General features: G+C 42.8%; 1 protein-coding gene across 1 annotated transcript in view; it reads right to left on the bottom strand.

The window, feature by feature from the left end:
* Window positions 1-18,212, bottom strand: part of Amer2 (APC membrane recruitment protein 2) — a 29,291-nt gene that overhangs the window by 10,877 nt on the left and 202 nt on the right. Inside the window, exon 2 of the mRNA XM_048801268.1 lies at window positions 704-710. Within this exon, the coding sequence (XP_048657225.1) occupies window positions 704-710 (7 nt within the window). The remainder of the gene's footprint in view (window positions 1-703; window positions 711-18,212) is intronic.

The following is an 18,212-nucleotide window of genomic DNA, read 5'->3' as shown; positions in this document are numbered from 1 at the left end:
AACTGGGAGCTGAAGTCACAGAAGCCACTACTCAAACCACAGTTGGCAACAATAAATGAGGTGACAGAGAATATACTTTGGGATCCTCAGGTCCCCACCACAAGTGAGCCTTGAAGTTCTTTGATCTGCTCTTTACTTTTCCATTCAGCAGGGTGCTGGTGTTATTCCTGCTCCTTCTGCTGCCATTCCTGGCCCTGGTCCTTGAACTTCCCCAGGGCTAACCTGCAGCCTCTTTCCCCTCTAGGGCAGGAAAAGCCTGGCAGGAGTCTCTGAGTGCCCAGGGGCCTCTACAAATGCTCTGACTCACCTGATCTGGAGAAAAGGAAAAACCTCATCCCAGGGAATATCCCAGACAGGGGATATTTTCTGTGCTCTGACTTCAAAGGTGACTGCTAATATTGTAACCTTGATATGTGCTTTTATGATCCCAGCTGAGGGCTTATTTGCTTAAAGGCTTAAGCTCTACCCACCCACCTCCTTTTTTTTTTCCTAAAAAAAAAAAAAAAGACATATATATGATTTATATTTTTCATTATTTAATTTATTCTATTTTAAAATATTATTTAATTATATGTAATATTTACATATATACACAAATATTCATCTCTTTCTACTCATCTCATGCTTAATTTTCTTCTATGTGTTACCCAATTCAAGTTGGAGTTTTGCTAATAACATATATTGTCCATTACCACTTCTGTAGTTTTGAAATGTATTTCATTTACATTTAGGCCTTAATAATTGTATGTTGCTGTTTTCTGTTTTTTTTTTTTTTTTGGAAATACTGTTTGTAGAATTAAGAAATCAATGAGTTTAGGTTTATTCCCAGAATTCTAATCCCATCAGCTAATCCTACTATTGACCTGTATCTCTCCCTGAATAGGATGTAAAACTGAGACCAGAGAGGCTCTTCCCAATTCTAAATGACCTCTTGGCAAAATGAATCAAAGTCCTCATTGCTTTGCAGATAGACCAGTTATGAGGAACTATAAAGAGAAACTCATTTGTTATTTTTTCACAACCTTTTGGTTCTTTTTCAGACCCACATGGAGATGCTTAGATATGTGGGTTACTATATAAGTAACTGTGTCAGTCTGAAAGCTTTTGTAGCTTGGATCAGGGAAGAATGAAGCAGTCTATAATAAAAAAAAAAAAAAAAACTCCCCTCCTCTGTCCCTGACCCTAAGGGTTAGGAGAAGGTAGATGCTTCCACTGGGTGCTCTCACCTGTCAGGCCAAATGCTCCTCTAATTTACATGAGAATCCTTGGGCCCCCTGGGAGAAAATTGGCAGAGAACTTTGGGATGGATATCATTCCTTTGGGACATAGATACTCAAACAAAGAGAAAGGGACAAAGCCATCTTTAGTCCCTTAAGTCAGAGAAAGGTGACCTAAAAGTAGAAGGATGCAAGGACATTCAACACCATCTACAGGCATTGGGCAAGTCCTTGTTATGGGACTCTCAGAAAAAGAAGAGTGAGGCCAGTTTACAAGGAACTTAACAGAAGAACCACAGGTGAAGACAGAGCCTGCAGTGGAAGGGGGTGTTGAACAGGATGGTTTGATGGTTAGAGTTGCAGTCAAACAGTTGGGTGGCAGATTGAAGTCAACAACCATTGTAATGAAACATCACAAAGACTTATCTAGACCTGAGATTGCTCTTCACAGTCAAGGGAGTGGGGAGGTAGATACAACATTTGCACAAAATGGAAACATTTCCCCACTCAATCCCAATTTAAAGAGTAAGCAGGAAATTAAAGTGGAAGGGAATAGAGAATGGGGCTGAGGGAAAGTGTTTCAGGACAAAGCAATTCCAAAGCAAGACAATGCTTCACAACTGTAAGCAGCCCATGGAAGATAGAAGATAAGTGTGCTAGAAGATAAGTGTGAGCGTTTCTTTTTGGAGTGTTTGTCATAGAGTCAAGACTTTTCTTTCTGAGCAGCAAGCGCCTCTAGAGGAGGATATGCAAAACAGGAAAAATGCAAGAGAAACACAAGGGCTTGATGACTTCATCATCATCATCATCATCATCATCATTTCCTATTTTGGAGTATCTCCTAAAAGCCGAGCCTCTGCCTCTGTCCTAAGCTTACCAAGTGGAATTTTCTACCTTCAATGAATCGCTCAAAACACAATGTGGGAAGGGCTGGGTGGGGAGCCTGCCTTGGAACTATTGTGTGGCTGCTTGCCATGGGATTCTCCAAGTCACAGCATCTCTGATTAAAGAGATCACTGGCTTTACTTTTTGACTTAAGTCTTTAAAGGGATAGTGTTTAATCAAGGAGATTTTGAAATGATACCTGAATTGGAACAAATACCTCCCATCTGCAGAGTACTTTCGTCATTCTAGACCCCAATCCAGTCTGAAATGTCTAGCTCCTTCCTTTTGTCTGTTCCCACCTGTGATTGTTTTTCCCCCAAGGTAAGCTCTAGAAGCTGTGATGCTAGTGAGGACTCTCAAGTGTACAGCCCAAAATCCTTATATAAGACTATCAGCAAAGGCCCTAGTTTGGGCAGCCTTGGTCCTCCCCTGCTGTCAACTCTATATATATGAGGACTGCCCTTGCCCTCACATAAGCAGAGATCACAATATGAAGTGCCCAGGCGTCAGGAGAGAAACATGGGTGTTCCTTGCAGGAAGCCTGGCTCAGAGAAGGATGCAGCTGGCACTTTCCTGTGCCCTCCTTGCCTGAAAAGGGTACAGGCCAAGGCAGGCAGGATGGAGACTAGAGATGTATGAGAGATTCCTGAACTACACAGAAACATTAATTATTATTATTATTATTATTATTATTATTAGTGCATAATAATTATAGGCTGTAGTGGGTGTCATTGTGGCACACTTGTACATGAGCATATAGATTGAAGTTCTTATGTCTTTCTTAAGTGTATTTTGATTCCTGCTTTTTCCCCAAACTTCAGTTTTTACTGGGAATTCATAGCTGTTCTCTATATATGTTTATTCAAAAGAGAAATTAATTTCTAATTAGTAACATGCAAGTGTAAAATCCCAGTGCAATTCATAATTTTCCACATTAACCTTGGTGTACAGTGGAGGTCATGGAGGAGAAAGCCCTCATCTCAGGGGAGACCTGATCCCATGCTGGCTCTGGAGTCATCAAGAGCCCAGGAAGTGAGGTGTTCTGGTTCATCAATGCCAGTTGGGTCCAGACCCCCTAGATTTGTATCTGAATCCTAGGCATAGAAGACAAAATAAAAGCAAAGTGAGCACTTCTTTGTAATGCTGGGAGGTCCCCAGAGTACACAAAGCATGCATCAACTGAGAGTGCTGGCACTTGGGGGAAGCACCATTGTATCATTTTCCTGGGCTGCTGTAACAAAGGTGCCTTAAAACAACAGAAATTTTATGTGTCATAGTTCTGGGACTGGAAGTTCAAGATGAAGAAGACAGCAGGGCTGGTCACTAGGATAGTCCCTGAGGGAGAATCTGTCCCATGCCTGTCTGCCAGCTTCTGGTTGTTGTCAACAAACCTTTGCATCCCTTGGCTTTCAGACACTTCTTTCCAGCAGCTGCCTCCATCTTCACAGGATATTCTCCCCTGTGCATCTGTCCATGTCCCTTATTTTTGTAAAAGGACACCAGTAATATTGGAATAAGGGTCCATCCTAATCTGTCCAATCTCATCTTCTATCTTAGTTGCATTTTCAATGAACCTATTTCCAAATAAATGCCAGGGATTAGGACTTCAATATATCTTTTGGAACACATAAGTCAACCCCCAGCCATCATTATCACCAGCAACGGTTACATGTCTCACCTTCAGTCCACAACATGGTCATCAGTGACTTTGACAGAGATCATGACTGTCCTTGGATTCAGACATCGGTGAGTTCTAAGAATATGGGCTGCTCCAGCAGGTATGGTCCCTTGGCAAATTTCAGGGTCATGGGTGGACCTTCCAGAGTTGTCAGAATGTGGGACAGATCCACTCTGCCAGCCAGAGGAAACAAATAGGAAAATGGTGTTGTCAGAGAAAAGCTGATATTAGTTTATGCCATGAGAACTTTGGGAATCCCAGACTATCCAGGAGGAATGTAAGAGAGGATCGGAGTTTGACATCATGGGGAGGGCAGAACAAGAGAAACTTTGTCTGTGACTCCTGCACCTAAGATGGAGTTGTCTGAGAAATACCTAATAGCACATCCACCAGTCTGCTCCTAACAATCATCCCCTTCATTCCCTCTCATCCATTTAGCTAGAACCACTCCTAGAAAATATTCTATCTCGATTGCAGAGTGGGATGGGGCCTCTTCAGCTGTCATCACCAACACAGGCCAAAAACAGGGCAGAATGAGGTCAAATAGCAGAGGGTGCGTGGACAGGATGCCAGGGCTTTGGGCATAGATAAATGTAGCATTAGAGGGCAGCCAAACTAGCAGTGGGAGTCATCTAATCCTGGCAGGGATGCAAGAGTGAAACAGGGTACAAGAGAAGGCCTTGTGGTGAGGTCCAGAAAAGGTCCAGGAATTCAAGTCTGTGAGGCTGGAAAGGGACTGCAGGATGGCTCTATGTCACAGTGGAACATGCATCCAAAAGCTAAATTCCCACATCTTGGGCGTACTTTTGCTCATCTTGAAGAGCCTCTGCTCTGTATCTGCTTCTGGATACAAAGTCAAACCTTGGTTCAGCCCACTGAGCAAATAAGTGCTATGCATAAACCACCCTGGGTAGCTAAGGAAGGCCCTTTGCCCAGGCTCCTCACCTCCTATTTCCAGCCATTGGATCAAGCTGTTTTCTATCATGATATTCCCTTATCACAACCTTGAGATAAGGATGCATGGTCCACTGTGACATAGATCCATCCTGTAGCCCCTTTCCAGCCTCACAGACTTGAATTCCTGGACCTTACCTCCTCACTCACAATCATGAGGCCTTCTCTTGTACCCTGCTTCACTCTTGCAACCTCCTACAATCACTGACCTCTGTCCCAGCTACTTTTATTTCTAAGAGACATGGAAATGTTGTCTTGCTTTCTCATGCCATTCTGAGTCTGCCCCTGTCCTTGTTGCAAGATCCTCTCCTGCTCCTGCCACGTTGGCATGGGGGACACCCACAAAGGTTCCAGATAGTAACAGGGCCCTTTCTACTCCAACATCCCTAAGCTCATGGAAAGAGAGGTGTCTCCTGCTGACTCCTTTGTAGCTAAGCAGGGTAAAGGATACAGGGAGCATAGTCTCTTCCTAAGGACCCCCGTAAGTTCTCACTTTATGTGTACCCGGTTCACTGCTCAGGAATCAATTCTAGGGGAGGACTGTAAACACTTCACCGAGACCATGCATCAGTATCAATCCACTTGCATGTGTGCTGTGAGACAGAACACTTACAGAGCAAATTAAGTGAAACAACTTTATTACTCACTTAATAAAGTTGCAGCCAGGGAAAACAGAAGCTTAGGATTTATGATGAGTCCATCCTCCAAGGCTCAGGAAAGCTGCCCAGGACAGGTAGAGTCTCATCTCTGTGTGTTTTCCATTGCATTAAAGTTGAAGGACACTGAAAGTGCAATGTACCCTGGGTTTTATACCCAGGAGCTAAAGGAATCACTGGACTAAAGCATTACTGGATATATGTTCTAGGAGGAACAAGAACAGAGGCTAGGATCTTCCAATTACTTACCTGAGATTATTGCACTACCAGCACCCTTTACAGTTATTTTTAGAACTATGAGTGAGAAATATGAGAACAGCTGGGTCACCGGGGCCATCTGGGGGACTTACGCACTCCTTAGGCACCCTTTTGGCCACCTTGTGAATAAAGTCTCTTTTGCAAAACTCCACTGAACTAAATACCTGACTGTGGTTATTGCCAGCTCCAGAGTATTTTAGGGAGGTCCATTCAATTCAGCAAGCACTTGTGGTGTCTATTGTGTACTAGGTGCTGCCAGGAATACAGGGTGATGCCTGCCCTTGACAGGGACAGGAATGCCCGTGTGAGACCTTCCAGCTCGTTAGGCTGTCGGTGCCTTTGTTCCTTCCCAGGGGCTAGGCCAATATGGTCAGGCCTCAGCAGCTTGGATGTTACTTTTTCCTCCTTTGAAAAAAAAAAAGAAAGAAATCTCTTGTTTTCCTTCATGATGGGTTAATCCCCAAATAGCCAGGCTTACTTCTGTCCCAGATCCTAACCACCTACTGGGTTTTCTTCGCGGGCTTTAAGGTTAAGACCCTGATCCGGCTTCATGTGGCTTCCATTTATGTTTCATTTGCCATCCACCCCAGCAAGGTTACTTTTTTTTTTTTTTCAAGAGCGAAATCTCAGCAGATGTTTTCATTCTGGGATGTTTCCTGGACTCACACCAGTGAGCTCATTAGCCCAAGCTAACTATGGGTTTGGGGGCTTGAGGCTTTTTTTTTTTTTTTAATTTGTAGCAAAGAGCAGGATCATGTGATTTACCCCTAGCAGCTCTCATTCCTGTATGTTCATGGAGCAATGACTCAAATTACTCCCAAGAAAGAAGGCTATGCTTTCTAAACATGCTTTCTTCTTATGAGTGTCTGCTTTCATTTAGCCTAAGACTGAAGCGCAAGCAGGAAATTTCTAGGTCAGCTATACTTTGCTCTAAGAAAAGAAAGTCTAGCCAAAAAGAACAGCAGAGCTATAGTCTCAGCTTCTTCGAGTGTCTTGTCTGATTACCCAATTATTACAGCTCAGATTAGGAAGGGATTAACCCCTGAGGTTGGACAGATGGGGAACACTATTAAAATACCCCATGTGGGGCTTCAGAGTGAGTAGCAGTGACCACCTGTCCCTGTTTCTTGGTCTGTCTTCATTTAGAGCCCAGAGTTGCTGTCATTGATGCCCACGTCTGGAGAAACTGCCCAGTATGGGAAGCAAGGGGTTAGCCCTGTCAGGCCCAGGACTTCTGCTCTTCTGGTTCTCTACCCATATTTTGTATCTTACTGAGACCGACGTGATAAAGAAACATTTGGTTGAATTGCAAGTAACTTTGGGGTTATCTTCTGGGCTCTTGGGAAAAGGCCTGGGAACATTTTTATGAGACCATAACAGACAGAAAGTTTCTAATTCCAAAACTTCTTTTTCTTCATTAACTACTAAAGAAATAGATAATGCCTCCTTTCTTGGGCCTCTGTAATTGGGGTACTGTATCAGAGATGATTCTTTGTGTTTTCAGAAGTTGTAAAGGAAGAGGTGGTCTCTGTGCCATTTCACCCCAACATTTTGCAGACTTGGGGCAGTCCTTGTATCACCTTGCTGAGCAGATAGTCTTGGTGTCACGAAAGGTCCTAAAAGTGATCTATTCAATAATTGCTAAGCCACAGGGTTCTTCTTCAAATCCTTTGTCTTTTATAAGTTATACTTCTGCCTTAAGAAAAATGTGTTCAGGAGCATTCATGATTGATGAAGAAACATTGTGGCAAACAAACTATGTTGGGTCATTGCAAAACTGTAATGCTTTAGCTGGATGAGCACTTCTTTCATATATATATATATATATATATATATATATATATGCGACTTAAGTCAATTCAAGAAAAACATATTGAGTACATTGGGTATCTGCTCCATCACAGACATGGCCTCAGTGGCAGGGAAACATGGAATGCCAAAGTTGATGGGACTGTCGATCCCCAGTTTCACAAGCAGTAACCTATTCATGATTGGAGTGCTTCAAGGAAAGGAGACCTCTCAACATTCAAAGGCAGCTTACTCCATGTCTGCACAATTTTACTAGAATTTTTTTTAACTGAGCTTATCTTTTAAAATCTTCATAGCATCTATCCCTTAGTCCTAGTTGTACCCTGTATTGAGCAGTTTCTGTGGACCAGGTACTGTTCTAAGTGATTCTCATGCATTCAGTTATTTAATCCCCATAATAATAACATGAGGCTGGGCCTCTCCATTTTACAGATCAGGAAATTTAGCATAAAGAAGTGAAATCATTTGCTCAAAATAAAATAGTTAAATGGTAAAGTAGTCTGACTCCATAGTCCACCTTCTTCTTTTTATTTGTTCTTTTTAGTTATACATGACAGTAGAAGGTATTTGGTTATATCAAACATACATGGAGTACAATTTCCCATTCTTCTGGTTGTATATGATGTGGAGTTATACGGGTTGTGTATTCACATAGGAACACAGGAAAGCTATGTCTGATTCATTCTACTATCTTTCCCAATCCCATCCCTTCGTCCTTCCCCCCATTCCCCCTTGTCCAATCTAGTGAACCTCCACTCCTCCTTCCCCGCAACCCTACCTATTGTGAGTCAGCATCCACATATCAGAGAGAATATTTGGGCTTTGGTTTTGGGCGATTGGCTTATTTCACTAAGCATGATATCTCTAGTTCTATCCATTTACAGGCAAATACCATAATTTCATTCTTCTTTGTGGCTGAGAAATATTCCTTTTGTATATATACCACATTTTTTATCCATTCATCTATTGAAGGGCATCTAGGTTGGTTCCACAGTTTAGCTATTGTGAACTGAGCTGCTATGAACATTGTCGTGGCTGTGTCACTATAGTATGCTGATTTTAAGTCCTTTGGGTATAGTCCAAGGAGAGGGATAGCTGTGTCAAATGGTGGTTCCATTCAAAGTTTTCTGAGGAATCGCCACACTGCTTTCCAGAGTGGTTGCACCCATTTTCCGTCCTACCAGCAATGAATGAGTGTACCTTTTCCCCCACATCCTTAACAACATTTATTGACACTTTTATTCTTGATAATTGCCATTCTTCATAGAATTTAACTCAGGGACACTTTACCACTAAGCCACACACTCCCAGCCCTATTTTTATTTTATTTATAGATAGGGTCTCACTGAGTTAGTTGTTTAGTGCCTTGCTGTTGCTGGGGCTGGCTTTGAACTTGAGATCCTCCTGTCTCCTTTCCTCCTGAGTTGCTAGGATTACAGGCATGTGCCACTGCACCTGGCTGGTTTGCTTCTTTATTGTTAAATTACACTTCTAAAATTTCATGGTTTAAAACAATGCCTATAAGAGGATCGCAAGTTCAAAGCCAACATTAGCAATTTAGTGAGGCACTAAGCAACTCAGCAAGATCCTGTCTCTAAATATTTTTTTTTTTTTAATGCTGGGGACTGGCTTCGTGGTTAAGGGCCTCTGGTTTCAATCCCTAGTACCAAAAACAAAAAACAAAACAATAAAAACAATGCCTATTATGTGTCTCACAGTACTGGGGTCAGATACTTCAGCATGGCTCAGCTAGGAAGATCTGCTCCACACAACATCAAATGGGGTCTCTCATCATGGTAGCTAAGATTAGGATTCTCTGGGTGCCTTTACTCATACATCTAAACCATAGCAAGGACATCTGGAAGGTTCCATGGAGCTCTGACCAAAGGACCAACTTGAGCTTCTTTGCATGACAACTATACTCTTAAAAACAAGCATTCCAATCAGCAAAGGTCAATGGTGTATATCTGTTGAGACCTTCTCAGAAGCAATGCAGCATCTTATCCACCAAATACCATTGGTCAAAACAAGTCATGGGGCCATCTCAGATTCAAGGGAAGATAAATAAACTCCATGTCTTAACTGGAGAGCATCAAGGTCATAACAAAAAACTCATGAGATGAGCAATATTATGTGGCCATCTGTGGAAACACCATCTATTACCATACCTCTAGAAAATAAAATCAACACATTTCCAAATGACAACTCTCCAGATATTTGAAACTACCTATCAAGTATCTCTGAGTCTTTTGTTTCTCACATTACCTCTTCTTGCTTCAACTGTTCCTCATGAAATATGGAGCCACCCTATCCCACTTCCCTGATGAGCTCCAGAACTAAATGTTATATTTCATGGAGTACCAGGGCTGCTGTGGACCAGAAGGACCAATATCTCCTGTCTTCTAGAGGCAGAGATTGAATCAACAAGACTTTCTGCCTGCCACATAGTATCTCATCTGAAACTCATACCCCATCCTATATTTATGTAATAGGGTTGAGGGATCTTAGTTAAATTCTATTTTATGAAGTTAAGCTTAGCTCTCTTGGTCCATTTTCTGTTGTTCTAACATAAATACCTGAGACCAGGTAATTTATAAAGATCAGAAGTTTATTTGGCTCACAGATCTGGAAGCTGGGAGTTCATGAGGGTGGTGTCAAGCATCTGCTTGGCGTCTAGTGAGGTTTTTCTTGCAGCAGCATAACATGGTGAGAGAGAGAGAGCAAACTGGCTAACTAGGGTCTCTCTTCCTCTTCTGAAAAAGCCACTAAGCCCACTCTCATGTTCTCATCTATTTCTAATTATCTCTCAAAGGCTCCATGATATAATACCATCAACATAAGATTTTGGGGTGTAAGTTTTAAACACATGAACTTTGGGAGTCATGCTCAAGCCACAGACACACTCTTGCTCATCCTCCTTTGCATTCACAGCCCCCTCAGCTCTCAGTCAGACCTACCCTGTTGAGAGCCACAGCCGAAGGGGCCCCAGCAAACTTCCAGCTGCCGGCTGATGATTGGCTCACAGCGGCCCCAGCAACATCTAGCTGATTGGCTCCTCTGCAGTGATGCTCATTGGGCTGTTTCCCTGCCCTTTCAGACCACGGAGCTGCTCATTGGGGGACTTTTTTGGCTCCACCCACATGACCCAGCCAATGGGCCTGAAGAGCAGGAGGATTGTGGGAGGTGGAGAGAGGCTGGTGTTGGAGGGAGAGGCTTGTGGGAAGCCGGTGGTGGCAGTTGGGGCTCTGAGGGTTTTTCCTGAGGAGGTGTTTTGTTTGGCGTGTGTGGTTCTAAAAATAAAGTTAGTTTCTTTTGACAAGTGGCTCCTGATTGTGCCCAGCCAGACTGCGGCACTACCCTTGACTCATGACTTAAACTTCTCTGTCTACAACTTCTTCTAGAACCTGTAAAATCATTAGCCCATTCAGACACACAAAAGAAGCTCTGGGGAACACCACTTAAAACCTCTCTTCATATGAAAATTCAATTTATCCCATCCATCTGCCTCTTTTGCAGACTAATAGGGCAGAGTTTTTCGGACAGTTCTGGATCCACTAACTTGTCTGAACATCTAACCTACATTTTTACACCAGTACTGTGCTAAAGTGTCCGAGGCTCCTGTTCTCTGTTTTTTCTGTATGTTCCACACCCATGATTCTAGCTGCAAAAGGAATTGGGCCAATGTGAAGGTTCTTCTTGAGCCCCTGTTGTCCCGGTGATGACAACTTCCTCTTTAGCACTCCATGGTAGAATCTCACCCCACCTCCAGCGTCTTCTGCTACAACCTTGTTCACTCCTTTCCAGCCTTCCCTGTTCTCCAGCATTCTACAGATTTGGGCTCCAGGGTGTCGACACTGAATCAATCACTGCACCTCTTTGAACTTGATCTTATGAATCTGGGTCAAGAGACACAAAGACAGAGCAGCAGGGACTCCCCACAATTTTCAATAAGCGTGGACTTCTGTCCCCTCCTCTAATATTGTACAGCAAGCCTAAAATGGCTCAGGCCTCCCTTCTAGCTGCTTACAGTAGAGTTTAAGGAATACTAGTATCCATGCTAGTATTGGGAACAAAAACAACATGTTCAGTACCGTTAGGAGGTGATAGCAAAAGTGAGACATTCCTTAAGGACTTATAGAAAAAGATTATTTCCACTGGGAAGATAACAAAAGGCTACTGGCAGATGGACTGGATCTTAGATAGCTGGGAGCAGGAACGGGGTTGCCGGTGAGGACACTGAGAAATGTCCTCAACCACAGGTGCCTGTAGGGCTCTATGCTCACAAACACTCTTCAGTACCACTAAGTGATCATGTAGCAAATTCCTTCAAAATGCTCCTGCCATTTGACCTCATGATTTCAAAGTTCAAGGAAATAATGCAAACACAAAGTTGTTCAAAGAGTTACTTAAATGATACTGGTGTTGAATGGCACCCTGAACAAACATCAAACCATGTTTGTGAATGTTGACCTGATAAGCTGAAGCACCCGAGAGGCCCTTCCCTTGGTCTCTCAGATGTCTGATTAACATGCCCTAATTCTCCACTCTACAATTTATGAAAAATGCAAATCTTCCTATTAATTTTGTATATTACTGAGAGCTTCCTTTCAAGGGCTTTTTCTGGCCAGCCCCTGCCCTGGGCTGCCTAATTCAGCTTCTGTTTCTCTCAAGTCTTTCATGACTTTGGTGATTTATTAAGGGCCTGGAATTGTGCACATCAGCTCCATCTCTAACTCACCCTCTCGCCCTCTCAGCTCTCTGGAGATACTGACAAATTGTTCTCCATGCTTCATCCCAGAGCTTTTTTTTCTCAAAAACAGCACATTTTCCCCTAAAAGGAATTCTTGTATCAGTTGCTAATAATATACATTTCCCCCTCACATTGTTGTATAAAGAATTTTCTGTGACATGGGAAAATGCTTATGATAACATAAGCTAAGGAGAACAAAAGCAAGACAGTCCTAAAACTCTACCCAATAGAGTCTCAACCATAAACAATATGCATCTAGGGAAATTCAATCAAACAGTAGCAGTGGCCAGACCTATTACTATTCTAGTAATAGGTCTCTGGGTGATTTTTGTTGTTCTATACAGACATAGCTATTTTCCAAGTCTTCAGAGATAATGTAAATATTTAGAGCCACTCTGCATTACTATTCAAAAAAATTTAAATATCGAGAAGTGGGGTGCAGCCAGTGTGGGAAAGCAAAGTGCAGGTTCCTTGCCCTTTCTAGGCGCGGGTAGCCTGCTTCCAGCTGACACTCCTGCCCTACTTGACTTGTGCTGATAACCCGCAGCCTCAAAGCAGAAGCTTGGCAGTTTTGAAGGCAGATAGATCTAGCTTTCTGAATTCTCCTTAACCTGCTGCCAGACTGCCTGCAGACACACTGACAAGATTTCTAGGAGGATAGGGGAGGCACATGCCAGTGAGTAGGAGAGGACCCTGTTGCTGGGGAATGCATGGAGGGTACGCCTTCTGATTTCAGGATGCTCTGAGCAGGTGGCCACTCACCTGCAGAGTGCTGCACCTTGAAATGCAGTTTGAAGTATAGAAGGGAGATGAGTGGAGGGTGGGAAGGGGATTGAGGAGGAGAGAGGAGGGACAGGAAAAGGGAGGAACTGCAAAATGAAATTGACAAAATTATGCTGTCACGGGAGAAGAGACGTCTCCAGAGAAGGGTCTGAGGAGTTCCCAGAGGAGAAGAAACTCAACTCAGTACCTGCAGGATTTCTGGTGTACATGATGGGAAAGAATTTCAGCACAAGCCAGACAGGGGTGTAGACAAAGGTTTATTTAGGAAGGTAAAAACATATTCAAGGGAGAATGTGGGCTATCTCAAGAGTGAGAAGGCCTGCTTGGGTTGGGGGCCCAATATTTAAAGAAGGGCTATTATCAGGGGGCCTGGCTGGAGGTGGATCCATGGTGGAGCTGCACAATTTCCGGACAGTTTTCCTGAGCTTATGTATATCTCTTATTTTACAAGGGCAGGGGCCAAAGGCCTGGGCCACATATGTTTTCTGCATCTCAGTACCTTGATTCTGCATTTCAATGGCTTAAGGATATTTTCCTCTCTCTTTATCCATTGTTATGTGCATTTATGAATATACCATAGTGAATTCCACCTTTATGTATATCTATTAAGCACCAATTTTTTAAAAAATACAATAAATAAGTACAAGGAAGACCAGTAGGAAGGGGATCTGGGTAAAGGAGGAGGAGAGGGAGAGAGGAAGTACTGAGAATTGAAATGGAGCATATCATATTCCATGCATGTATGATTATGTCAAAATGAAGTCCAGTATTATGTATAACTATAATGCACTAATAAAGACATTTTTAAAAATATAAGTGTGTTCCCCTCTTTTCTTAGGCTAAAAGAACTAGGGGAGTCAACTGGGAAATTGGTTCATCTTACTACCTCTGTTAAATATTTAACTTCTGACTAATTCAAAACCATTGCCCCAGATGTAAACAACACACGCTGTTGTGCACTTCTCAGGCCTGAATTCATAAGAGGGTGGAAGGGGTGCTAATTTTTCCACATGAAGCAATTTCCCTGAATTTTTATAGACATGTCTTGGAGTCATACAAAAACCTCAGTGATTTGGGTATCTCAGAAGCACACCAGTTTGTAGGAGGGTAGCACTTGAATGGGGCTCTTTCTTCTCTTCCTCCCTCCAGCAGCATGAAGTGCTGGAAGAAAATGCTTTTCCCTGTTAATGATATGCAAGACATTTCTTGTAGGTGGTGTGTGCAGACGTTTGTCTTTAAATCAGTGCTCCGTGTATGTTGGGATGAATTTCTTCTTGCACCTGTGAAAAACGACATTGTTCCGTCCCTCCAGCTGAATGGAATCCCCCTCATTCATGTGTCATGCATCATATTCACATGGGTATAATCCCTCCAAGCCTCTCATTTTATGCACAGGAGGATGAAGACACAGACATCCTAAGTGCTATTTTCTGTTTCTCCCCATTCTGCTCTCAGGTAGGAACAAAGCCCAGGGAAGGGAGACAAGAGTTGAGGAAAGGTTTTCCTGAAAAAAAAAAAAAAAAAAAGAATGGGCCATGGATTCACTTAGACATGCATCTCCAGGGAGGAAGAGGGAGAAAGGCTGAGCAGGATCAAGGGATCTTAGAGTACAGAGCAGATGATGCAAAAGAGGGAAGAGGCAGGAGCAAGAGAGAGGATCTGCTGTCTGGCAGATTCCAAACCAAAGTAGAACCCAGAACGCATGGTCTTCACCTCCTTTCTAATTCTTCCCTGTAAACACACTCTAGGAGGGAACAAATGCCAGCAGCCAGGGTTCACATTAGCTTACTCTTCAGCAATCCCAAAGAAATCCCAACTTTTTGTACATTCAATTAAAATGCAATGTTCTTAGAGTGCAAATACAGTGTCAAATCAATTATCCTAATCTTCCTTTCCAACCAGACTGACTCTGAGCTCTTCCTCTACGGAAATTCTAGAAGTTTCTAACAGAGAAGTGACCAGAACTGACTTACCTTTTAAGAATGTCAATGTGGAGATTGCAATTGGGGCACAAGATGGTCATGGGGAGACCATTTAGGTCTCCCATTTAGGGGACTGTTTTGGGAATCCAAGGAGAGCTCATGTTAGTTTGGACCAAGATGGTGATAACAAAGTCAGAGATGTGCTCATGGACCTAATTCTCAGACCCCACTGTTAGTCCCTCCTAAATCCTAAATCCCTCCTAAATCAGTGCTAAACACGATGTTGAGAGAGCTGCTTATAAAACTGAATATGAAATCTGTGATAGCACCATCTACATTTATTTATTAATATTCAAAACTGTTTATCAATCTCAGTAAAACAAAACAAGATACACACCCTAAGCTGGGTGTGGTGATATAGCCATGTGGGAGGTTAAGGTAGGAGGATCACCGTCCAGGAGTCAGTCCAAGGTCAACCTGGTAAACACAGCAAGGTAAGAAAGGAAGGGAGGGAAGAAGGGAGGGAAGAAGGGAGGAGGGAGGGAGGTAAAGGGAGGAAGAGGGAGGGAGAGGGAGGGAGAGGGAGGGAGAGGAAGGAGAGTATACTTTGAATATAGCCCTTACTGCTCTGCTACTGTAACTTATTTTTAAAACTTTATTTTCTTTCTCTCCCCCTGCTCCTCCCTAATCTTTCCCCATCCCTAATCTCAGGGGAAACAGGATTACCTTTCTTCCCCAGAATAGACAGAGTTATTTGTCCTCGAGCACTCACCCACGGTAACAATGAAGTAATCCAGACTTTGGGGATGGCATCAGATCTCAGAAATAACTATCTCCCAAATTAACAAGTGAATTACAACTCCAACAGAGAACAAGAACACGTGGAACATAGCCATCTTCTTTTTAAAAGCTCGGGGTCCCTGCTAATGGGCAGAATTACAGCCTCTGGGACAGGAGTCCCATGTGTTTCTCATTTGCTAGCAAAGCAATAAACTTTCTTTTTCCTTTTTCTCAAAACCGTGTCCTCATTATGGGAATGGCATTGGGGATAAGGACTGAGCTTTCTGCAACAGGAGGAGGGAAAGAGAGAGGGAGGAAGTGAGGGAGGGAAGAAGAAAGAGGGAAAGGAAGGAAAAGAGGGAAAGGGAAGGATAGGGAAAAGGAAAAGGAAAGAAAGAAGGAAGGAGGCAGGGAGAAGGGGAGGAGAGAAAAAGAAAGGTAAATTATGTGTCCTATCCTCAAGTAGCTTATAAAATCTAGAATGGAAAGTTCTATCTATGAATAAAGGGGACAAATGTCCTGTGAGAGATATAAAACAGAAGGGTTCGGCCCCTCCAATGGGAGAAAATGACCACTGCCTGGGATGACCTACTGGTGCTTACAGGGAACAGGGCTCACTGTATTGGTCCATAAAGAACCAGCAGGTCTTGGTGAGCAAATGCGGGCTTCTAGGCTCAGGAGTGGCATGTAGGACAGAGCAGGGCAGCAGGAGGACAGGGACAAGAAGTGTACCATGTACCCTGAAGTTGTGAGTGCTGGTTTTAGCTGGAGGGGGGAGATTCACACAAAGGAGTAGTTCCTGGAAGGGAAAACTTGAAGGTTGATCAAGATAAGTGTATACAAAGATCCAAATGCTAGATTAAAGGGTTTGTTCATGGGTGGAGGGAAATGTTGAAGGGTTTTGAGCAAGAGAGGGTTGGAATTTAAGAGTGGTTACAACTGCCTGTATGCAGGTGGATTGAAGAGGACGAAACTGGGACTTGGAGGTGGGCCACCCATCTGGCACTAAACATGAAGACAGACGACATTCTAGAAATACCGTAGGTACAGAGGCACATGTGAATGGTGAGGGGGAGAAAAAAGGGGAGCTAAAGGATACTGAAGCTTAGTGACTAGGAGAGTTTGGAGTTGCTTTTTATTTCTAATTAAATTTCAGAAGCATCTGGCACAAAGGGGGTAAATGTGCTCAGCAGGCACGTGGAGACACTCATCCAGCACTGAAGAAGACTCCTATCTCAGCCTTCTCCTTAAAGACAGCAGTCAGAGCAATGGGAGTGCATGAAATTGCCAAGAGACGATGATGAAGAACCCTAGAGGAGGGAGGGAAAGGCAGCAAAGGACTAATCTTGACCAAAACCCCCAGCAAGGAGGCTAGAAGAAGACGAAGCAGGAAGATTGTCAAGGGAGTAGTTCATATCTGCTCTGCAGACCTTTAACTTTTAAAACCTGATGCCACCCTGACCCCATAGCTGGCTTGCAAATGTTCCAGATGACCTCTGGCTTGCTTGTCTGGACATTCTGTCTCTACTTCATTGGACACCATGAGGCACAAGTAACAGAACTTACTGTTGCCTTTTGACAGAATGTCTTGTAGAATCTGGTTTATGAGCGAGTGTTTCATCAGACCACTATTCTGTATTTTTAGGTTTCCAGAACTCTATAAATAGTATTTATGGATGAGTATCTCAAAGAAATTTTATGATATTCGAATCCTAAGCTGCTGTGCCTTTTGCTACTCTTTGCTTAGTAATAGTACATTTCCTTGTATAAAAAGACAATTCTTTTTATGAGCATGATAGTTATACATAGTAATTGGGTTCATTTTGACAAAATCACACGTGCATGGACTTTGTTTTTTTTTACCTTTTTTTATTGGTTATTCAAAACATTACAAAACTCTTGACATATCATATTTCATACATTCGATTCAAGTGGGTTATGAACTCCCATTTTTACTCCAAATACAGATTGCAGAATCACATCGATTATACATCCACATTTTTACATAATGCCATATTAGTAACTGTTGTATTCTGCTACCTTTCCTATCCTCTACTATCCCCCCTCCCCTCCCCTCCCATCTTCTCTCTCTACCCCATCTGTTGTAATTTAATTCTTTCCCTTGTTTTTTTTCCCTTCCCCCTCACAACCTCTTATATGTAATTTTGTATAACAATGAGGGTCTCCTTCCATTTCCATGCAATTTCCCTTTTCTCTCCCTTTCCCTCCCACCTCATGTCTCTGTTTAATGTTAATCTTTTCCTCCTGCTCTTCCTCCCTGCTCTGTTCTTAGTTGCTCTCATTATATCAAAGAAGACATTTGGCATTTGTTTTTTAGGGATTGGCTAGCTTCACTTAGCATAATCTGCTCTAATGCCATCCATTTCCCTGCAAATTCCATGATTTTGTCAATTTTTAGTGCTGCGTAATACTCCATTGTATATAAATGCCACATTTTTTTTTATCCATTCATCTATTGAAGGGCATCTGGGTTGGTTCCACAGTCTAGCTATTGTGAAT

The sequence above is a fragment of the Marmota marmota genome, unplaced genomic scaffold (genome assembly GCF_001458135.2).
Source record: "Marmota marmota marmota unplaced genomic scaffold, marMar, whole genome shotgun sequence".
Lineage (NCBI taxonomy): Eukaryota > Metazoa > Chordata > Mammalia > Rodentia > Sciuridae > Marmota > Marmota marmota.
The sequence above is the reverse complement of the archived record's forward strand: the minus strand, read 5'-3'. Positions and strand labels throughout refer to the sequence as shown.